Genomic DNA, 24533 nt, shown 5'->3' on the forward strand with positions numbered 1-24533 from the left:
TGATTCCGTAGCTTTCAGGTATACCCTGATTGCCCGAACCACATCCAAGGAATGCAACGCATGTTCCCGATGATGCTTGGGCTGAGGACACAAGGAAGGTAGTACAATATCTTCATTCAGATGAAAATCTGAAACCACCTTAGGAAGAAAAGATGGCTTAGGATGAAGTACTACCTTATCCCTATGAATGACTAGGTATGGAGACTGGCATGATAATGCAGCCAGTTCTGACACCCTGCGAGCAGAAGTAATAGCCACCAAGAAGACCACCTTCTGGGATAAAGTAAGCAAGGGAATCTCCCTGATGTTTTCAAAGGGAGGTTTCTGTAGAACCGACAAAACCAAATTAAGATCCCAGGGCGGTAAGGGCGCGCGGACTGGAGGAGCCAGGTGCCGCACCCCCTGGATGAAATTCCGCACCAAGGATTTGGTAGCTAAAGGTTTCTGAAAGAAGATTGCTAATGCTGAAACTTGACCCTTGATGGTGCTCAAGGCTAGCTTCTGCTCAACCCCTTGTTGCAAAAAAGCCAATATTCGAGACACCGAATAGGTACGTGGAGGAAATCCTAAAGATTCGCACCACGCAATATAAGTCTTCCATGTGTGATAATAGACTTTGCTGGAAGTCGCTTACCTTGCTTTAATAAGGGTAGGAATGACAGAAGTAGACAAACCTCTGTCCTTCAGTACTTGGGTCCCAATGGCCAGGCCATTAAAACCAGCGACTGTAAAGCACGAAGGTAAATAGGTCCTTGAGACTACAGACACTCCCTGAGACGAAGTTCCCACGGAACGTCTGCGACTAACCTGTCCAAGTCGGCCAGGCCGGCTTGAAGAGGCCAGCCTAGAATTTCTAGGACCACTGGCGCTGATTGGATCTGAACCAGGCGTCCCTAGAGGTATCTGGCCCCGACCATCCGAGAAAGTCTGGTCGTTTTCTGTTCCCACACATTTATCAGATACCTGATAGTTATCAGGCAAGGTGATCTTTTCTGGTTGAACCTCAGGGACCGAAGTCACCCGACTAGAGGCTACTTGGGCTATCTGGTCAATCAGATCCGATTCCTGTGAGGTATCGGGACTAATCTTAGGAAAAGGTAAAGGAAAAGATCTATACAGGGAACGGTAACTACCGCTTCCTGTACTTAAATGTTGGAAGGGAAGAATCGCACCGGTAGTAGTGGTTGATGCTCGATCTAATGTCCTGAATACCGGTGAAAACGTCCCCCCACCCTGAAACCGGGTGGGGGCGCACCTTCAGGCTGTGTACTCCTTTACTTCGGGTTTGGCTGGGTTGGTCCTCTGTTTGTCCGACCAGCCCTTCTTGAACCCTCCTGGAGGAGTCTTGCCTTTCCCGGAAGTACCAGCCGGGCGTCCTTTATGGGCGGTAAAGAAAGGTCCTCGCTTGTTGCGAGGTTCCTTAGCTTTTGCAGCCTGTGGCAAAAAAGTACTCTTGCCCCCGGTGGCATCCTTAATGATTTCATCTAGGTTGGCTCCAAATAGACGATTCCCCTGGAAAGGGAGATTGGTCAAAGTCTTTTTGGAACCTAGGTCAGCTGACCAGCATTTTAACCACAGCACACGTCTGAGGATCACTGCTAACTTAGATGCATGCCCTAACAAGGGAGTAGTGTCCAAGGCTGCGTCACAGATAAACCGTAGCCCTTGTATGATCTGTTCTATCAAATCAGATGTCTCCTGGGGAATATCTTTTCCCCTAAGATCTTGGCGTACCATCTTCGCCCATTCTGTAAGTGTCTGGGAAACTAGACCAATAACAATTACTGGTCTAAATGCTGACCCTATCAGAGAAAAGATAGTGCGGGACTCCGCTTCTATCTTTCGATCCACCGGATCCTTAAAGGACGAAGTGTCCTCCACTGGAATAACCGTGGCTTTATTCAGCCTGGAAATAGGCGGATCCACGACTGGTGGTACCGTCCATTTCTTAATGATGGATTCCTCAAACGGATAGCGTCTAGCAATACGCTTGGAAATAGTAAAGGTACGTTTAGAATGTTCCCATTCTCCTTTAATCTGATTTCCAAAACATTTAGGTACAGGAAAAGCCTTCGCCGTCTTGATGGGCTTATTAGTCCCAAAAGGCCTCTCTGTTTCAGTTGCCTCTGCCGGTAAAGCCTCAAGTTTTAAGGTTTCTTGCACTGCCACAACTAGTGCGTCCACCAATGCTTCTTCCTGAATTATAGCAGGAGAAGAAGCGTCCTCTTCACTGTCTGAGGGGGCTTTACCTGGGATAGCAGCCCTTGCAGAGGAACCTGCAACTGCAGTGACCATCTCTGAATCAGAGTCAGAGGTGTCAGATGGTATAGGGGTAGGCGGGGGTCGCTTCCTTGACCCCCGTCCCTGACAGGCCGCCTCCACCCGAGCCACCATAGACTCCAAAATTGCTGTAAATGACTCTATACTCTGTACACCGGCGGGTCCCGAGGCCCCCTCGAGGGAAACAGGTGGGGGAATCTGTGTGGCAGGGTCCATAATAACTCCAGTTACTTCCTGGATGATATAATTCAAAGTAAAGAAAAAACTTTTTTTTTTTTTTTTTTTGACCCTCAGCGCCACAAAAAACCCCTTAGTGTTACCTGCTAGGGATCCCTATCGATCGAGAGAGAGAGAGATAGACCCCCAGGCTCACCACTTGATGTTCAGAGTTGAACTGCAACAGCTTACAGCGCTGTCTTAGACAAACAGGAAGTCTTTTGGCTGGCTGCCCAGGAAGAAAGGAGGCGGCTCCGCCCCTCTGTACGCCTTCCGGCGCCTCCCCCAAGCTCCACGAGGTGTAGAATCACCTAAAACATGGCCGCCCCCATGCTGGAGACACGAGGCTACGCCAAAATGGCGGCTCGTGCGATCCAGCAAAAAAATGGCGGCGGCCTGTGCTGACTAGCGGTGTGCTGCAGGCACACAACACTCTCTCTGCCTGGGGATCTGGCGTGTTTGGTGGTACCGGCCCTGGCGGACCGCATGGCCGTTCGGGAGGCCTGCTATTAGCTGGAGATCTGACTTGGAAGGCAGTCTACATGTCCATGGCTTCTGACTGGTAGGTAGCTTATACTTAACCCATAAGATTCCCAGAATGCCACAGATTACATCTTTAAAACATGTATACAATAGATTGTTAGCTCCCAAACCAAGCCTCCTGGCTTTTGCACACATAAAATCACACTCAAAGTAGGAGGATTTGTGACATGTTATAGGATAGAAAGAAACTCTTTCTTACCATACAGAGAGGGGCCCGCGTTCACCACAAAACCCGTCAGGGAAAACAGGGGGAACATACTACTCACCATACCGGAACCAGGCGGGCACCAACTCCTGACAGTACCCCTCTCCACCGGGGCGGGAGGGCTGTCGACCGATACAGACGCCGTGACTCATGGTCTTTGGCGTTTCAGCGAGACGTTTAACTCGCGGGTTCAGTCCTTTAATGGGACTTTGTCGCGGCCGACTCAGCGCGGAGCTATGGCCTGCACGCGCTCGTAGGCTGAACTGGGGTGACCACCGGATCTCAACATCCAGCCCGTCGCCCAGTTCAGCTTTCTTGCTTGAAGATCTCACAGGAACACTGGAGAAAAAAAGCTGTCCAAAAATCCTTTTAGAAAAAAATTTCTTGCCAGGACCTAAGATCCCAGCAAGGTATCTAGGTCCTTACTCCTAACTAGACAGAAAATAACTGATTTGCTGAGGCAGAGAGAGAGAGGATATACCCTCTGGGACTGCCCCTAGGGTGTGGCCAGAGCTTTTTAATTTCCTGTCTAGTCCTGCTCCTGCGGAGGTAACATAACCCGAAGGTGGTGTATCACCGAGGACTACGTCTGTCGATGAGCGCTAGAGAAATTTAAATATACATATACGAAAGTTTTTATAGTCAACATACAGAACGAAAAAACAGTATAAAGCAAACAGCAAAAATAACTCACTGGGCCGTACTGGTTCATGTCCTTATTCTGAGTTTCCTGCAGTGCTGCCACTGTGGCAGTTGCTGTAGCGGTAGCAGTAGCAGCTGCAGCAGCAACAGCAGCCGCAGCAGCCGCCGCCGCTGGCTGGGTGAAATCAGCAGGTTGTCGCGTGTGAGGTGGGATGCCCATTCCAGAAGGGTTATTAGGTCCACCAGGATAGCTGGGAAAAGACAGGTTACTTACATTTTTAGGAAAATAAGACACAAAAACAAGTAATAATTCCATAATCCAACATTATATGGCTGAGCATATTTCACATACAAGGCTACACAGTTTATAAAAATACTAGAAATGCTGGAAGGAAGTGATCTCATGCAAACAGGTAATCTGCATTATACGAGTGTGTTTTCTATTGACAGAGTAGAGCAACAGACACAGTTGAGAATGTTGTGCTATAGAGCATTATTTCAGCAGTACAATCTGAGTTCTTACCTGCCCGCAAATCCTCCTCCCCCTGGATAATTTGGACGTCCGTACATGCCTTGTTGCATATAGGGCTGGTTGGATGCGCCCTTTGTGGGAAATTGCTGTTGTTGCCCAGCAAACTGAGGAGAATTCATGCCAGCATTACTGTTGTTCATGCCAGATGCCATGGGGTTGCCACCAGGATTCATAGGATTGTTTGCATTAACCATTGGGTTTCCCAGAACCTGGGGAAAAAAAAGTGTATATTTTTGATACATGAAGTGAAATATAAATGCATAAAAGACCAAACTGCATCCTTGCCTATGAAGGCATAAAAACAACATTAGTGTCTTATAATGTAATGTCAGAGAAATTATATATATATATATTTCTTAATGGTTTACACTAACTCCAGTTGTAAAATTTTACTCTTCCAATATATCATCCTTTCAATTTCTGAACAGAGCTATAAGGTGTGACTGGGTCGGTGTTTTAGGAGTGCTCAAATGCCTCTTGGCACCTATTAGCTACTAGCATCCCTCTGTTACATGACCCACTCCTTTATTACTATTTATGAGAAGGCCATGACCCACAGAGGCCACTGTAGTGCCTGTTCCCTACCTACTTAACCCTTTTGTCACTAAAACTACAATACAATTAATGCCCATGCCCAGAACAATTTTCATTGCAAAGTATACTTTTTACATTTCACGTTTTAATACAAGAACTAAAGAAGAAACATGCTGCTTTTAAAAAAAATTATTTCATCTATAGGCATACCTTCAGTCCTAACAAAAATCGAACCCTAGCCCTAGATTCTCATTCAATCCACAAGTCGTCAGGTGATTGGCAGCCTGACTACTTTACTGCTGTCACAAAACCAATTCGGACACAGGTTGCTGCATGTTTCTCTCTGCCTTATTGGCAAGCCTGTATGTAGTGTAACTAGCCAATTTTTACAGTTTTTGGACTAGTTAACACAAACATTAAATTCCAACTCTAGGCAAATATTTAAAGCTTTGGACAGAGAGGAGTAGATATACCTCTGCCATGTTTTTATTGATTTGTGTCCCTAAACCAAAGACTTGCCCACTTCCTGCTTCCTAGAAGAAGGAAATCCTTCCCGGTGAAGATCTAGGCAGATGTGTAACCTATCTTTGCCTGATTTTAGGTATTTTTATATTGTTTGTATCATTCTTGGAGCAATATGTAAAATGATCCTAATGCTTCCCCATTTTTAAAAAAAGACAAAGCTACGGAACCACAGGTTCCAGCAGGAAACTAGATCCTTACTTCTCACTACCTGCCGCCATTGGCAGAGAGAGGGTTGACCAACACTTAGGACTGCCCATAGGCGGTGCTGTGTTTTTTGCCTAGTGCCCTACTCCTGTATATAACCCTTAGGTCAAGAATGAGAAAGAGCGGTGTCCCTCGTAAGAGAAAACAAGTTTTTTCTCATCTGAGATAGTAAACTTACCTGACTCTGCGATGTGTTTGTGACCCCCCAAACTGTAGTAACCACTGAAAGAGAACCTGGGGGCTGACTTGCGTTCTGTTGCCAAGGGACAGAATCATAAGGGAAAGATCCATCACTGTGAAATAAAAACAAAACAAATGAAAAATTAAGTACACAGTCTTCAAAGTGGGAAAAACATTACCTGTCCAAGCCTACGAAAAAGTTCCACGTTATACAAATAAATAGGACACGGAGTTCTGAATGTATGTGTAAGCATTTAATAGGCTATCGACTATTATTTTCGTTTTTTTTTTATTGTCTGCAGTTAACATGCATGCAAAATCACAGAGATATTAAGATGTTTACTTACCTGTGGGACAGAGATGGTTTCATAGAGGTCAAAGAATTCATGGGGGGCTGCATGGGGAGTTTCCCTGGAGGGTCACTTTGTCTGCTCTTCTGGTGACGTAGAAGGAGAAGCCTTCCCAGCTCTTCACACCACGAAGAAAGGAGGGCTGGAAAAGGGTAGAGTTACACTTTAATTTATTGTATAAATGTATATAAAACAGCCTCCTATATTAGGTTTACTCATCGAGCCCTAAAACAACAAGTTAAGCACTGCTGTATTAAATGTCCTATATACTTCATAAAATGCGACTATGGATATAACCTCCGAGAATACCACCATTTCCTTTTTTTCCTCCCTAATGGAAAGAAGCCAAAGCCAAAACCATATTTCCATCTTGTCCAGTGCAGGTGTGATAAAGCTGCTACCACAGCACTATCTGGCATCCCACAGATTTACAGCTAGCATCACAGTGCATTGTGTCATCCATCTTTTTGTGTTTAAAAATAAGTAATGCAGGAGGGGAATAAAGGGATGGAGAGAAGCTAAGGCTCAGCGTGATACATGTGCCTCTAAAACGTACAGACAAAAAACAGACGGCTAACAGGACCATAGCAGACACTGGGGAGCGCACGCACACGCCTCCGTAGTGTCACACTTGCTGCCTCTTCCCTGCAGGCTGAAAGGCAGCAGCACAGCATACACAATAACAATGACAATGATGTAGTCTAACAGAAGGGGAGTGGCGTACATTGCTACAGAGCAGATATAGAGAGATCATACTACAGATGTCAATCCCCACCGGCTGCAATTCAAAGACTATGCCTCTATTCCACGCTACTCTTTCACTGCTTTGTGATCAGCTAAGCTTTCTAAGGAAGATCACACAAACCAGAAAAGTGAATATGCATCTGTCTAGCTATTTTTATTTTATTAACAGACACATTTTATTTATAATGCTCACAACTACTCTACTTGCCAAAATGCATCATAAAAAGGTACATAGAAGGAACCCTGGATTTCCTACTACCAGCTTGGCAAAAAAAAAAAAGAAATAAAATGCTATAAATGGTTTACAGGTCTTGTTAAGCGATGATGTATTTATTCCAGAAGCAAATCACAAACAATCCACTAGAGGGCACAGTGTCCTAGGGTTGGAAACCACTTGTTGTGTATACTTTGCACACACACACCTAGACTTAGGCAATACGTGCATTTCACTACTTCCAAACACTTTACAGACTTACAAAGTGCAAAGAGAGCCAGCCCCTGAGGCAGGAATAATCATTTATCTTTTTTTAGACTCCGCACACAAGCAGATTTTTAGCAGTTAAGAAATGACATAAAAAATAAACATCATTATGGAGCTGTAAACAGATTTTGGAGAGTGCAGGGTGTTAACACAGCTCCCAACAGGTATATTTTCAAACAAAAAATAAACAATACAAAATAGCAGCCATCACTGCCAAGCAAACAAATACAAAAAACCGCAACAGAAAAAAAAAAAAGCAAACCTGTACTTTAAACACTGTTTTTAAAAACATCCCTCTACAGCAAGGGTCTTCAACCTATGGCCCTCCAGTTATTCAGGAACTACATTTCCCATCATGCCCAGTCATGTCTGTCAATGTCAGAGTTTTATAATCATCATCATGCCTAGTCATGTCTGTGAATGTCAGAGTTTTACAATGCCTCATGGGACGTGTAGTTCCACAACAGCTGGAGGGCCTAGTTTGAGGATCCCTGGTATACAGTATTCGTGATGAAAGCCACTAGTAGCCTGTACATTTGTTTGAGCCTTGCAAGGAAAATGTATTCCAGCATCAGGAGCAATCCAATGTGTGAGCTGTGTGAACTGTCAGCGCTGGCAGGTCTGGTGGTTGCGTTGTGCTGACACAGGCAGCTGCGGAAGTGGGATGTGACAGTATTTAGAAAGCAGACATCATGAAAAACTGTTGTATCTTTTTTTGTCACCAAATAGTCATCCTAAAAACTTACAGGGATGCTGATTGAGGAGACACATATCCTACAGGGAAAATGGTCTTATGTTGATGAATCATGGTTATTGGAATACAAAGGATATATGAATGTAATTATATAACTGCTACATTTGTTATCAAAAAACCTGCTCATAGTCATTTCCATTTATTTTTCTAATTCTAAAATTGCCAGCATCCCCAAATAGGCCCAGCCATACACATAAAGCACATTTCTGCACAGAGATGTCACAGATTGTCTTTTCTAATCCTGTGTATATTCCGCTATCTACAAATCTTACTACAGAGGCTTTTGTAACACAGATGTTGTGATTATGTATGGCCATGATAACATATAAAACCTGTTTCTTCTTCAATAGAGATAATTGGAAAAAAAATCAGCTTTTAATGAGTTGCAGAGCCTGGAAATACATTAGAAGCTGTCACATGGTACATTATGAACTGTCAAAGCATACATGTAGTAAGTTAAATAAAAAAGAAATCCTTCCACTCCATCTCTTGGTTATACATGGCATTGCTTACAGCTGGTAATTAGCATGTCAGGAATGAGTTAAAGCTGCTTAGTACAAGAGAGGGGGGGGGGGGGGTCACACTTCCCATCTCCCCTCCCCCTCCTGCTGTATGCTCACAGAAGCTGACTGCATACTCCAAAGCTTCAAGCTGGGTGGATATACGTGCGAGATGAGTATACAGCCGACTCCTCTCTGTACACCATATGGCTGATTAACTTGTACTGTGGCTGCATGAAACCAAGCCTCTCCTTTACACACCAACTATAAATAGAGGTGGCAAGGGGGCAGAAAGAGGCCTCTTATGGGGGCATTACATGCCCCCTACTAAACCTGTTCACTGAATGGTGGAGGAACAGCTCCACACCCTCTGCCTGGACACATATGACTCCGTTGTAGATTGATAATCAGTGGCCTATTTCCTTATTAGCACAAACAGATCCATAGTTTCATTTAATTAACTCCTCTAAATAAAAAGCCATCTAATTCACCACCCATTGCCCAATTCCTGCATGCTCAATGCTATTACTCTGCTCACTGAGAGTGGGTATCAATGTTCCTGCTAACAAACAGTGGTTAGTGAAGACCATACCCAGTGTTCTATTGTCCTCTTTGAACAATGATTCTGCAGCGGTATTATTTTAAGGGTTACCCCAGCATTTCATATTCCTGATGTGTGTTTATTGTGTCATTGTGTTAAAAAGTATCCTTTTCTCTTTGTATTGCTTCCTTTGTGTTAAATACCTGCTGTTCCTGCCAGTCCCCTGCCTTCCTATCTCAAGCCGACCACCCTAGGCATGACAGCACATTTATCCCAGCATTATAGCTTTTTGACTGTGCTGCGAGTACAACCTGCCTGTCCTCCAAGGGCCAAGACTTGTGCTGACACGCCCCCCTTCACTGGGAAGATCAGTGTACTGCTGTTTCTCTGCCTCCTGCTGACACGCCACCCCCCCCCAGTCTCCACTCCCACCCCTCGAAGCCCCTTAGTCAGCTGAGAACAGAAGTCATGTGATTACTTATAGACAGAGAAAAAAAAGTATATATTTTTATAATAAAATATACACAAAATGTCTTGTCTTTTTATTTTATATTGAATGGGTTGTTTTACATGGCGAGGGTTCACATATACTTCAGCTTCTGGTACATAGATAAAACAAATGTCTTTGGATTCCCCAGAAGAGTCGCATACAGCACCAAAACCCCATCCCATTTATACTCTATCCAAAATAAAAAATAAAAATTGGATTTTTGACTTACAGCAAAATCCATTTCTCTGATGTTCATTGACGGACACAGCTCCTGATCTTCATAACCATTGGGTTATACTGCCCCTTACAGAAGTAGGACACTAGGCAGAAAAATAATCCGGCCAAGCCTATGGGCAGTCCCAGGGGGTATACTGCCTCTCTGCTTTAGGTACTCACTTTGTTACAAAGAGTGTCAGAAGAATTACATCTCCACAGAGGGGTGGGCGCTGTGTCTGTCAATGAACAGTCAGAGAAATGGATTTTACGATAAGTAAAAAATCCCATTTTCTCCTTCGTTCATTGACGGACACAGCTCCTGATCTTCATAACCATTGAAACGTCCCAAAGCAGTGTTAAACATGAGGGATGGGAACAGCAAAAAAATCCCAAAGGCTAAACAGTAGCCAACCAGGCAACAGGAGCTCAACCAAAACAACTGGAGCCCACTTGAAAAAAACAATACTATCTCAAAGAGGATCAGGTCCTATAAACAGCAGCCTGCAGAACCTTGCGGCCAAAAGAAGCATTTGCAGATGCCAACACATCCACTTTATAGAACTTTGTAAAAGTGTGCACTGACAACCAGCTGGCCCCCTTGCAAAACTGCTTCACTGATGATGGAAGGCCCAGGAGGCACTAAGTGCCTGAGCAGAGTGCGCCTTGACGGGAAAAAGGGGAACCTGACCCCAGATGGAATAGGCCTGAAGAACCGTCTGTCTGAACCATCTGGAAATGGTCGCAGAGGAAACGGACAACCCTTTCCGAGGCCTACCTGTGGGCACAAATAGAGCCCCCAGCACAGCTCATCATCCAGTTGCCGGTGGCGCACAACACCCCCCGGCCCCATTGCCAGCAAAGCGCCCTGCCCCCACCCCAGGAGGTGTACCAGACCACCCGCACAGCCCCAGCATAAGTGGAGGGGGGTGTAGGCTGGGGAACAGATGAAAGGAGGGTGCCTGACGGAAAGGAGGGGAACCCGGGGGCCCAACCGCCTCAAGGAGGGGCCCACGTCCACCCCAAAACCCTCCAGGGGGAGAAAGCTACTCACCATACTAGGAACCAGGTGGGTACCACTCCAGACAGAACCCCTCGCCATCTAAATGGGGGGCCAGGAGGAACGCTCTGACTTGAGCCGAGACCTGGTTGTATGTGACCTTGCGAGGCATTTAACTCGCAGGCCAGCCCCTGTGCGGTGGGGCTATGTCGTGGCCGACCTAGTGCGGAGCTGAAGTCTGCGCCGCCTTTACTGGCCAGACTGAGGTGACCACTAGATCTAGATTATCCAATCGTCCAGTCCGGCATTTGATTGTAGATCTCACAGGAGAAAACCAGGAGAAAAAAGTTCTATCTAAAAAGAAAAATTTTGCCAGGACCAGAGATCCCAGCAAGGAATTAGGTCTTTTCTCCTGACTAGGCAGAAAAAAACTGAGTACCTATAGCAAAGAGAGGGAGCATACCCTCTGGGCCTGCCCATAGGCGTAGCCAGATTAATTTCCTGCCTAGTGACCTACTCCTGTAGGGGACAGTATAACCCAATGGTTATGAAGATCATGAGCTGTGTCCGTCAATGAAGGAGAAATACAAGTTTTGATTTTATATGGAACATTAACAATGTCTATCTGTTGAAAAGTTCTAAAGTAAAAGTGGTTTGATACATCATAACAAATTTGAAAATGACCAAATGTAAATATGCTCCTCTAGATTTGAAGCTTTGGTGTGTATGGGTGTAAAAAGCATAATCCACCACTAAATAAGCGAGTTACTTACAATACAATATAGTTCAGTGTATTTAATGTCAGCCCCATGAGTCAGACACGTCACAAAAGCAAGTTTTGTATTGTTCCTAAATTTTTCACTTTTAACAAAAGCAGACAAATACTGGAGACCGCTAAAGAAATATAATGAGTAAACAGTTTAAACGATAGAAAACTAAAGGCAAAACTTTCTTTAGAGTGGAGAGGGATTAGAACACTTGTCGGTTTTATTGCTCTCTCTGCCCCCTTAAGGGAAATTCACCCTATTTGTCGTGTTTACTATTCTCATCGAAAGTGAAAGTAAAGGAAAATCCCAAATTGTTGATTGATATTAAAACACCAATCGAGGGAAACCTTCAAATAGGTACACTAGTTCTGGTGACACACCAGGATTCCCTCACACTTCCAGTTTTGGCTATGGGACTGGAAAGGAAGGGGAATCTTCCCAATAGGACATAGATGGCAAAAAACAACTGATGGGTGTTATAACCCTTCTTTAAGTGGGTCCTAATCTCTAATTTTTCAATGTAGAAGGGTGAAGGCGTGAAGTCAATAAGCCAGGCTAAGCAAGTCTGCCCCAATTAGAACATGCTTAGGTCTAGTGATCTGTTGATCATGCACTGAATTGTCAGGGTGCAAGGCAATATCTTGTGTTCCCCCATAACCAGTAGTATCAACTTTTGTTCTGGAGCTCTGAAAAATGAAAGGGTACCAGGAGTGGGCACCTTATGGTACTTGCTACTAGACTGTAGCATGAGGTTAAGTACTGAGAAATTTCAAAAATGTAAATTTTGCTTGGTGAGAAGTGGCAAAACATTGGAAGTGCTTTTTTGTGTTACCATTGATTCCTATGGGCCTGCTAAACATGTAAATGCATTAAAAATGCTGAGTACAATATTTTGCTTACAAAGGTTTACTGAGCACATCATAGATTTTCGACAGAAGAACCACTAACCAGATGTACACAGGCCATAGTAGACGGAAGAATGTAACCTTCCCAAGGTCATACAGACACAGCACTGGGATTTGAGCTGTGATCTCCAACTCTTTCAGTGTTTTTTTTATAATTCAGTCTTCTTTGCTACTAAGCTTCCTTTTATCTTGAAAGCAACACAGAATCAAGACAAACATCACAGGTAAACATATTAGGGTATGTGCACTTGATATTTCCTTGTTTAAATGTGAGTGCCAGAAATTGCTGTACTAAACTTCAAACCCAGCTTACAGTATATACACGCTGCATGGGTTGGTCTCTGCTCCTAAAATGTACAAAGACTTGAGAAGTCACCCAAGCAAACTCAGATATTTAGCAAGCAGATACTGGGAATCTGTCCATCTATAGCCAGCATTAGAACAGTACTACTACTGTTATTAGCAATGAATCAAAGAAATGATCAGATTCCATCCATCCACTGTCCAGCCTAAAAGCAGATATCACAGGATGTTTGCCATTACCTTCCGGGTACACACAGTACTGATGTATGAACATTGGATATTCCTGGCAGAAGAACTACTTGGGTGTATTCGTGCGTATGTGTAAACAAGCATAACCACACTTCTAGATTTCTTTACATCAAGGGAAAATGGCTAAAGAGAAAATGGCCATGAAAGAATAATGGAGGCTGTGATGGCTGAAATCTCCTTTTAAGAATGCTTGTTCTCTGGCTATCATCCTTTGGTGTCAATGCTGTCCTAGTCACTAACCCATAACTAGTATAGAGAGAAGGGATTCTGACACTTCTAAGGGAGCTTTCACACTGTTGTGGTATACCTGCGGTTTTCATACGGGTTTCCTTGGCTTTGCCAAAGACTTTTAATATATCGGGTGGTTTTGGTGCATTTTCTGAAAGCACGTCAAAATTTCTGCATGCAAGACTTTTAGTGTGCTTTAGAAAATGCACCAAAACCACCTGATGTAATAGAAGTCTATGGCAAAGCGCAAGTAACCCGCACAAAAACCGCGGGTACACTGTACTGCACCTGCTCTGTGGGAAAACAACACTGTGTGAAAGTGCCCTAAAGTTTAGTTATAGCACGCCTGTGACCCGAAAATATTCAAGTCAGACACAGCCAGGCAATAGCATTTCTAGAAGGCAGCCAGAACTGGCATGACACACCTATTATCAACTAACATCTACTGCCCAGTGAGCGCGTGCCTTTACTGACCACTGAGGCCGCTTGACTGGAAGATAGATTGGGAAATAGCAAGACAGGTGGCACTTTTACTATGAAATTTGGTGGCACATTAGCCCATTTAGTCCTAAAAAAAGCAGAAATGCATCAACCTAAAAGGATCACTGATCCAGATAATGATCAGATCAAGAAACAAACAGATGTGTACTCATTTTGCTAGTACGTCAGAGTCAAGAGAGCAGCATCTGATCACACGTGTGGTCACAGCATGACCCTGGGGCCAAATATAAGCAGGGCAATCTTTGACATTCAGCCAAAAGAAGTCATCTGGCTTTTCATAAGTAAAGCATACACTGCTAGTTATTTAAGAAAACACTGACCCCCCCCCCCCAAAAAAAAAAATAATATACATAAATCTAAAAAAAAATAATAATAATAATTACTTGATGGATATCAGATGCTGTCATGGTGTTTATCAGGGTTTATACTTCATGACGAATGGCACCTCAAGTGGGCACTGACTTCTGCTACTGTTTGTATCCCAAAAGATCCTACAGTTCCTAATCTTAGTATGTATGCTTAGGTCAAGCCTACGTTCATAAAACAGAACTATGACCAGGCTATGGTTATTTAGAAAAGTATGTATTCCTAACAAGCACTAAAAATGTTTTAAAGCCCAACTCCAGGTGGCGTTTGAATGTACCCATGCCGTGGAATCCCCCAGCACTACAAGGATTAAATGCTTGTTTGGTTGGGGAGAAAAAGGTACAGTACATACACTCCTCCGCTTGCCCTCATGTCCTTCTGTGCAATGCAGGATGGCAGATCCTGCATTGTACAAGATGACGTCAGACCGCTGTAACCAACCGGGGGACTTGTGGCAAGAAGAAGAGGAAGCCTGTGGGAGTGAAGATTGGAATAAGGTATTTGTTTGTACTTATTCTCCTCTACCCAAACCAGAAGAGCATTTAACCTATGCAGTAGGTTTCCCTCTACACTGCATGGGTTAAATGCTCTTCTGGGTTGTGTAGAGGAGAATAAGTACAAATACTTACCTTATTCCAGTATTTGTACTTATTCTCCTCTACCCAACCCAGAATAACATTTAACCTATGCATTGCAGAGGGGAATCTATTGCATAGGTACATTTAGAAATAGCCCAGAGTTGGGTTTTAAAACAAGCCTGTGTTGACCTCTGTAGTTACAGGCACTGTGGAGCAATTCCTCTCTTAGGTTCACAATACAACTGGTCCCCCCAGAGCGACCTCTGTAAGCTGTGCCTGGCTCCAGTCTCACTCAAGCCTCCTTAGTGTACCATAGAGGATTAAGGACCCTGTATTGTATGTGACGACATTGAGGATCTGCACACAGATTGGAGCTTTGGGCAGAAATGGATGGCGCTGGAGCCGGCCGAAGCGAGGAATCAGATAAGCAATAGAGCTTCTTGTGAAACCCCCTGGACACAATGGGCAATAAAAAGTCTGGGGTGGGGACATCACTGCAAGTGTTCATTTTTTAATTTTCCTAGATTTGGGCTTCAAAAAAAAGCTTGACCAGCTGCCATTACTGGCCCATTCAGCAAACACAATGAGCAATTTCAACCCCAGAATTAGGTGAATATGAACTGCACATTGTAGTTTGTGGTGAACAGAACATAACCCAAAGAATACCAAGTAACGATGTATGAACAACTGTTTATATATCTTGAATATTCAAAGCTCTAAATCCGAAAACATAATTTTTGGACATTTCCTATACTGAATAAGTTTGATTTCACGCACTTTGGTAGCAAAGACTGGAGAGTTAAGTCTTGCTATCCCCCCACCCTCACCCACTGGCGTCCAGGAATTAACAGGTTAATACCTGGCTACCGTTGACAGCGAGACCAATTAGGTCACGAAACAAAGGAAGACAGGAGAATGTCCCAGGTGACGTGCAAAGTGCCTCAGACGGCTCCTCTAGGCCTGGTTGGCAGGCGATGGAATTGATTGTTAGATGGATAATACAGCAAGGACCAGAAATAACATCCACCTACAGAGGAAAGGGGGGGGGGGGGTAAATGCAGCAGTCATGTGCAGAGGTGGGAGGACACGAGGAGATGTACACTTTATTCTGATGTCCTTTGCTTGTGCTGTAAGATAACAGAACTGGGTAAAATAAAGTGTGCTGCATTTGAATGCACTCAATGATAACGTACACACAGGAGCAGATGACAGAATGACGATTACTATATATGTAGATTAACTGTAAAGCTCTCTAACATGTCAGAAAATCAGCAACATGAGTAATAAATGAAAGAAATCAGTGCCTGTCAGGATGTCACCACCAGCATTGCACACAATGCATGAATCCCACAATAATGTTCAGGTGCAGAGAAACCACTTTATAGAAAAAATCTATAAAAACAAATTGCCCCCTTTTCACATCAAGAAGCCAAAGCAAAGAAGAAGAAAAAAAAAAAAAAAAACCCGCCCAGCTCAGACATGTGTCACTAGTATAAAAATAGAAGGCAGCATCCTCAGGGGAACAGAGTGACACAGAGACAGGAGAGGAGATGCTCTATGAAAATGACTCACTCCCATCCTCCATCAGACAAGACTACGTGTGCAGGAAAGGGAACTATCATTACTTATTAGATAATGCCACTATCCCCGAACATTACTCCGGGGGCCGCATCTAAAAACTAAAAGTGAAGATGCTACCCATGGCAAGCAGCCACATTTCACACATCATTTCAGGGAGAATTAAAGAGAGCCTGTCACAACCTAAAACAAAAAGCAGGTAAAAGCACAGAAAAGTCAAGTAAAAGCTTACGTTTTTCCTTTCCATAAACCATTGCAATGTGATTTTGAACTTGCTAACACATTTGACTAGTTCCCTAGAACAGCCCCTCCCTCCTTGTAGGTCATAGCGCTCTCCTCTACTAGTAGTGTACAATCAGGCCTCATGTACGCTGAAGGTTTTTACAGGGGCTGTTTTTGGCATCAGACGTTTTTTTTCTGCAGCCAATAAACTCCCCAGCATGTTATCCTATGTGTCCATGCACACACAGGCTGTTATCAGCAGTTTTTGGCAGGGTCATTTTCTGGATGGAAAAAAAAAACAACAAAACGAGTCAGTTTTGAGAGGAGTTTTTCAGCTGCAAAAACGCTCTAACTTTGATAAAAGCTGAAAAACAGTGAAAAACACCGAAAAATACTAATGCAGAGTGCAGGGGTCAGGGGTAAAAGAGTTCAGAGAAAAGAAGTATGAAACACAGTGAAGGAGTCACTATTAAGTAATGCAGAGTGCAGGGGTCACTATTAAGTAATGCAGAGTTCAGGGGTCACTATTAAGTAATGCAGAGTACAGGGGTCACTATTAAGTAATGCAGAGTGCAGGGGTCACTATTAAGTAATGCAGAGTTCAGGGGTCACTATTAAGTAATGCAGAGTTCAGGGGTCACTATTAAGTAATGCAGAGTACAGGGGTCACTATTAAGTAATGCAGAGTGCAGGGGTCACTATTAAGTAATGCAGAGTTCAGGGGTCACTATTAAGTAATGCAGAGTACAGGGGTCACTATTAAGTAATGCAGAGAGCAGGGGTCACTATTAAGTAATGCAGAGTACAGGGGTCACTATTAAGTAATGCAGAGTACAGGGGTCAGTAGTATTATGTAATGCAGAGTGCAGGGGTCAGTAGTATTATGTAATGCACAGTGCAGGGGTCAGTAGTATTATGTAATGCACAGTGCAGGGGCCAGTATTATGTAATGCAGAGTGCAAGGGTCAGTAAAATATAATGCAGAATGCAAGGGTCAGTATTATGTAATGCAGAGTGCATTACATAATATAGTGTGGATAGATTTCCTCTATCCACACTATACAATGCAAATGAGCGAATTCTCCACTGTGGCTAGATGCAGAGAAGCAGGCAGAGTGAGAGAAGTCCTCCTAGGTCTTCCCCTGTCATAGCCTAGGAATTCCATCAGCTCTGCATTCAAGTTGCTGTTGTGATCCCAGAAATGGTAGGCAGGGTGAAGAGCTGGAGGCATAGCAGGGTTGCCATCTACCGGTCAACATGACTGCAATTGACAGGTAGCCGTAGCCTGCCCCTGCTATAGAGTCTCACTTAGCAAACATCTGGGTATGGCGGGGCTGCTGACATCACAACCAGGATGGCAGTGCCCAGTAGTGGTCTCAGGCCTTCTAGATATCTACACAAGGGAGGATTTTACAGGTAAATAACATGCCTTTAATAAACACTAACAATAATCTTATTGGAATATTGTTATTGAAATGAACAGTTTGGTGACTGAGTACCTTAAAAAAATAGAAGGCTAGACCTAATGGGCTGACAGGTAGAACATTTACACCTTTTTTGTCCTTTACAAAGGGTAGAATCCTAACAGTGAGAGTGTTGGGTGTGCAAAAAGGCAAATCACACAAGTTCATTAGTACACAAAATTCCTCGGAGAACTGATTTTATGTTATTCCATTTATATTAAATGAAAGTTGTCCAGTCCTGTGATGATTGGTGTGTCTGTGTCACCTATATCATCAGAGGTTAACCTTGGAAAACACATTTCAGATGTCAACTGGATAGTGCTCTCCTAAGACCCGCAGCGTGTCCACAGTGGTCTAGAGTTCACATCAGACAGCCCTGTGTACCCAAAAGCTGTAAAGGCGGCCACAGATGGTTCGATTTTCTTTCCTGCAACACAGTGCTGATAAGGGAATCCATGCTGTTGATCATAATCGCATGAAAAATCCAACATGCTGGTTATACGCAAATCAATTGATGGATCAACTTGGGTACAATCAGCCTGCCCATACATGGTTCAAATCTCAGCTGGTCCATGCTAAACTGGCTGAGATTCGAGCCATCTAACCAATCAAAAATCCCTTATAGTGGCTATAGTCGCTGTACTCTGTTCTTCCTTTCAGTCTTCCAATGGTATACAGTCTCCTCTTCTGTACTGAAATGGCTTACTCTGATTTCACTCCACACTCTGGGTTTCCTACAGGTAGACAATGCAGCAAGTCAGACAGACCCCACTACATTTCTTGGCAGGAGGATGCACAGCATCTTCTAGCCCTTTCCTCTCCAGCCTTACTTTTCCCTGGCCTGGTCCCTTCATTCATTGCATTTCAATTCAATCAACAAGGCTTAGCATTACATGTGGGAGTTACTAAGGGTTGTCTTAGTGCAAATACAGCCTGCCTAGAAACACCCATTTCCTGCAGACTGACATCCACCCATCAAGGCATTTAAATCTTTGCATAACACTATTTAATTCATTTTTAATATTTAAAGTAAACTCCCCCATCCACTCATCTCTCCATGCTTTATTTTGCAGAGAAATCACTTTCAAAAACACCCCCTAGAATTCATTTTTTAATTCATTTATTGGAAAAATGCACCATACAAAAGGTAACCCCCTACCATTTTTGCCAGTGCCCATCTCAATTGAGTAAGGGCAGATGATTCATATAGCATTTACTTCCTGGAATCCATCTGCCCTTTGTTCAGACACGCAGGCAGAAGGGGTGTGCTTAGCTGAAAAAGCTCCTCCTTCCCTCTTAAAGACTTCTATGATGTATGACATCATTTGCCTAGGCCTCGAAACCAGGAAGTAACTGAACAAATGTGTAAAGAAATTAAAATAAAAAAAGTTTTACATAAGTAAATATGATTTTCTATCCATTTACTAATGCTAGCAGTATAAGGATCAAACCTCGTCAGTGCTGTGAGAGGGAAGTTCTCCTTTAAATTTCCATTTTAATAATACATCAGCGTTTGTCAGCTCCTGGAACTCCACAGTGAAGAGCCGTTGTAGCTTTGAAAAATCTGTATGTGTAATTTACTAAACAAAGAAGTACTGAAAATGATAGTAAAGAAAACCAGAAATGTTGTGGCAAGGCAAAGTGTCGGTGATGACAGTGTAGCCTTCATAAGTTACACAGTTTAATAAAGTAAACCATGTGGTGAGGAAAGGGACATTGTGGCTGCCCATTTTATAATGGGGTCTGAAACCACATATCCCTTTTTAGCCAAACATGGTCAGAAATCCACATCAATGTCACAAAGCTTGTATCCTGCCAACTAGAAGACAGATTTTAAGAAACCCTGCAAGAAAGCAGACATCACTTCTGTACATGATGGACAGAGGTGGATCAATAATTCTTGTTTCTATGTGAATGGTAGAAAAGCAAGAAACGCATTATTCTCCCAAACGGACCAGCAAATGCCAGAGAAAGCAGTATTGCTAAAGCTGCCAATACACTGTGTGTTGTCTGTGAAGCCACACATTTCCTTCTTTCTTCAAAGCCTAAACAGGAATGTTCATACAACCCCAGTGTTCCTGTTTAGAGCAGAAGCTGGGAAAAAAGATGTTGTGAAATGGATGGCTATGAATATCTGACTGTTCTCTGATGTCTATGGCCAACTAAATCTAGGATAAAGCTTGCCACAAGCGTAAATCATTTTTTTTTTCTGTTACACTGAAATACAAGTATATGCAAGGATATTTCCTACCTGTCCATGGTTTACATATGTACCTACATCACAAGCCCTCACGAGTTGCCAATTTAAAGTACCCATATACTCCTTGAAAGATGTCGAAAATGACCCTTCTTTTGCTCTGTGGCTCTGTGATTTTGGCCACACTTTTATGAAAATAAGTATCCTTAAACTGCTATGTTAGCTTGGTGAACTGTGCCTAATGTGAGCACACCGACAAGCCCAACAAACCCATAAGCCAGCAGATCTGTGGTATCCTGTCTGTTTCAATAAATTCTGATAAAAGGTTTGCAGAAATGTAAAAACACAAGTCAAACATAAAAGCTTGAGCAGTACACGCCAATGAGTCGAGACTTATAGCCACAGACCCCTCACAATCATTAGAATACAACTTTACAAATAATGTCAATACGTGAATGTGTAGTTTTAAACAATTCCCAGTTGTCCTAAGTCCTATTCGGTGCTTCAGAAAAGCGAGTGTAAATCAGTCTCATGGTAGAGGTGGGGTTATGTCCGGTACTCCATTTAACCTAGGTGATGGACAAATAAATGTAAGCCCTTAAAATTAGGTCTATGGAGAGGAAGGTTATTAGCGGCGATGTGGAGTACTGAAGATGCTGAAGAAAATAGTCAGAAAAAGAAGAAAGAATCAGATGAGAAGTCAGTGGAAGGGGTAAGATAGCGGAGGGGACCAAGGAAGAGAGTCCATGACAACTTTTGGCACATTATGGCTCAGTTATAGAGTTGGTCTATTATAGGGCCAGCAAGAACTGGTTAAAATCCATAGAGAGTTAATGTTCAACCCATGGGGTCCAGACTTGCTCAAACTTTTGCTCTAAGTCATGGGTGTCCAACCTTTTGGCTTCTCTGGGCCACATTGAGTATAGAGAAATTGTCTCAGGCCGCATATAAAATATATACTATAGTTAAGGTATATAAGTAATAAAACGCTGCCGCGCCCTTCCCGTGCTGCCCCGCCCACCCCCCCCCCCCAGCATTAATTTGACACAACTAGTGGATGATCCCCTCCAAGGCTGCCTATGTGGCCGTGCCCCCAACTCTACTTCCTTCCTCCCCAGCAAAAAAAAAAAAATTGTCAGGGGGCAGTGGGCCGCATTGCCTGAGATTCTGGGCCGCAGGTTGGGCATGCCTGCTCTAAGTCTTAATAATTGCATACATTTTCTCAGAATTGCGATATCTTTTACACGTGCAAGGATGCTAATGATTCACAATCACATTTTGACAAAAACAGGGTCTGCTAGTATATTTCTGACCCAAGTTTCGCCATAAAAGGCTGTCTTGTTATACAATATGGGGGACATGCCCAAAACAGACATGATAGCCTACTTACTGCTTCATATTGCTCCTCACAGAGACATTTATGGATATAGGGCCATTAGAATACACACAGGAATTGTGCTGCATCTTCAGAGATGGAGATACAGTATCTCACAAAAGTGAGTACATCCCTCACATTTTGTAAATATTTTATTATATCTTTTTATGTGACAACACTGAAGAAATTACACTTTGCTAGAATGTAAAGTAGTGAGTGTACAGCTTAAATAACAGGGTAAATTTGCTGTCCCCTCAAAATAACTCAACACAGCCAATAATGTCTAATTCGCTGGCAACAAAAGTGAGTATACCCCTAAGTGAAAATGTTCAAATTGGGCCCAATTAGCCATTTTCCCTCCCCGATGTCATGTGACTCGTTAGTGTTACAAGGTCTCAGGTGTGAGAGGGGAGCAGCCGTGTTACATTTGGTGTTATCGCTCTCACTCTCTTATACTGGTCACTGGAAGTTCAACATGGCACCTCAAGGCAAAGAACTCTGAGGATCCGAAAAAAAGAATTGTTGCTCTACATAAAGATGGCCTAGGCTATAAGAAAATTGCCAAGACCCTGAAACATGAGCTACAGCAAAGTGGCCAAGACCATATAGCAGTTTACCAGGACAGGTTCCACTCAGAGCAGGCCTCGCCATGGTCGACCAAAGATGTTGAGTGCACGTGCTCAGCGTCATATACAAAGGTTGTCTTTGGGAAATAGACATATGAGTGCTACTAGTATTGCTGCAGAGGTTGAAGGGGGGGGTCAGCCTGTCAGTGCTGTCAGCCTGTCAGTGCTCAGACCATACGCCGCACACTGCAACAAATTGGTCTGCATGGCTTTCGTCCCAGAAGGAAGCCTCTTCTAAAGATGTTGCACAAGAAAGCCCGCAAGCAGTTTGCTGAAAACAAGCAGACTAAGGACATACATTAATGAAACCATGTCCTGTGGTCTGATGAGACCAAGATAAACTTATTTGGTTCAGATGGTATCAAGCGTGTGTGGTGGCAACCAGGTGAGGAGTACAAAGACAAGTGTGTCTTACCATGGTGGGTGGGAGTGTCATGGTCTGGGGCTGCATGAGTGCTGCTGGCACTGGGGAACTACAGTTCATTGAGGGAACCATGAATGCCAACATGTACTGTGAAGCAGAGCATGATCCTCTCCCTTTAGATACACGGCCGCAGGGCAGTATTCCAACACGATAATGACCCCAAACACACCTCCGATACGACCACTGCCTTGCTAAAGAAGCCGAGGGTAAAGGTAATGGACTGACCAAGCATGTCTCCAGATCTAAACCCTATTGAGAAACTGTGGGGCATCCTCAAATGGAAGGTGGAGGAGCGCAAGGTCTCTAACATCCACCAGCTCCGTAATGTTGTCATGGAGGAGTGGAAGAGGACTCCTGTGGTAACCTGTGAAGCTCTGGTGAACTCCATGCCCAAGAGGGTTAAGGCAGTGCTGGAAAATAATGGTGGCCACACAAAATATTGACACTTTGGTGCCAATTTGGACATTTTCACTTAGGGGTGTACTCACTTTTGTTGCCAGCCGTTTAGACATGAATGCCTGTGTGTTGACTTATTTTGAGGGAACAGCAAATTTACACTGTTATACAAGCTGTACACTCACTACTTTACATTGTAGCAAAGTGTCATTTCTTCAGTGCTGTCACATCAAAAGATATAATAAAAATTTACAAAAATGTGAAGGGTGTTTGCACTTTTGTGAGATATTGTAGATGCCAGATTAAAGACCACAGCACTGACACCTGCCAGTACACAGTACAGCCATCAAATACCTGCATGGTGACACAGCATGATGTAATGCACATATAGCATAGGTCAGAAAACACTGGTATGCACTTCTGCATAGATTATTGACCAGTGACATGTGAAGCAGTCTCAGTGCTCTTTGCGCATCTCCTCCTCTATCCACCACAAAGGTAAATGAAGGTTGATGTAGGTAAGAGCTCTATACATAAAGCAGGGGGAGAAGCTAAGCACAGGCGTTTGGACAAGCATTTGATTACAAACCAGTGCCAAAAATAATCAGGAGTTAAATTTGTAAGCTATATTTTAGATTGTCAGGTCAATGATATAGCAGACAAGACTTCAGTGCACAGACTGCCCTGCAAGTGATCTTATTGGTCTGTTGATCTAATAGCAATGGCATTCCAAAGATGATACCCAGTACCCAGCGTGTGTATTCTAGCAGCAATAAGGAATGTACATCTCGCTAAGAACTGGCTACTGCAGACTTGCCTCATTTATTGGGAGTGGAATCCCTGTCAATGTATTATATCTAAGAAATATATACAGGTATGTATGTATAAATATCAGAAAAAGGTGAGCTGCATGTACTGCAATTATTTAGTATCTGTGCTTCAAAATCCTGAAGACTCCCAAATACCGCTCTCTGTATAATCCAACAAATAAAGGGATGGAGCGCTGGTCTTCCTGCTCCCTGTGTAACATGGAATTTTGGGAAAAAAAAAAAAAAACAGAAATATATATATATTATAATAATAATATATATATATTTATATATAATATATAATAATTTATAATAATATATATTATAAATTATATATATATAACACGGTATATAACACACACACATATATATATATATATATATATATATAAAAATATAAAAGCACACAAATGAATGCATATAGACAAAAGGCTACCATATAACAGAACGGTCATTATGGGGTGGTAGTTTTATGTAAGCCAGCTCTCATGAAAACCTTTTCTGGGATGTGCCAATCATTATCATTTACGTACACACAAGTGTCAGTGTAAACAGATTTGTAATGTTCTGCGCAGATCTGTTACATCACAACTCCTGAAGTGCAGCAATAAC

The 24533-nt window shown here is 43.2% G+C and overlaps 1 protein-coding gene across 12 annotated transcripts in view; it reads right to left on the reverse strand.

Annotated features, from left to right (window-relative positions):
* The window catches only part of ZMIZ1 (zinc finger MIZ-type containing 1), a 223939-nt gene that overhangs the window by 40265 nt on the left and 159141 nt on the right, over positions 1-24533 (reverse strand). For 10 of the 12 annotated variants that reach the window (XM_082267638.1, XM_082267636.1, XM_082267640.1 and 7 more), the window contains 4 exons: positions 6209-6353; positions 5860-5974; positions 4410-4627; positions 3939-4137 (listed from right to left, as the gene is read on the reverse strand). In XM_082267638.1, the coding sequence (XP_082123764.1) occupies positions 3939-4137; positions 4410-4627; positions 5860-5974; positions 6209-6353 (677 nt within the window). Of the gene's footprint in view, positions 1-3938; positions 4138-4409; positions 4628-5859; positions 5975-6208; positions 6354-6508; positions 6532-6767; positions 6790-24533 lie in introns of those variants that run through there. The other 2 variants (XM_082267633.1, XM_082267634.1) reach the window with 2 other exon arrangements.

The sequence above is a fragment of the Pelophylax lessonae genome (genome assembly GCF_965119305.1).
Source record: "Pelophylax lessonae genome assembly, chromosome: 9".
In the NCBI taxonomy this organism is placed as follows: domain Eukaryota; kingdom Metazoa; phylum Chordata; class Amphibia; order Anura; family Ranidae; genus Pelophylax; species Pelophylax lessonae.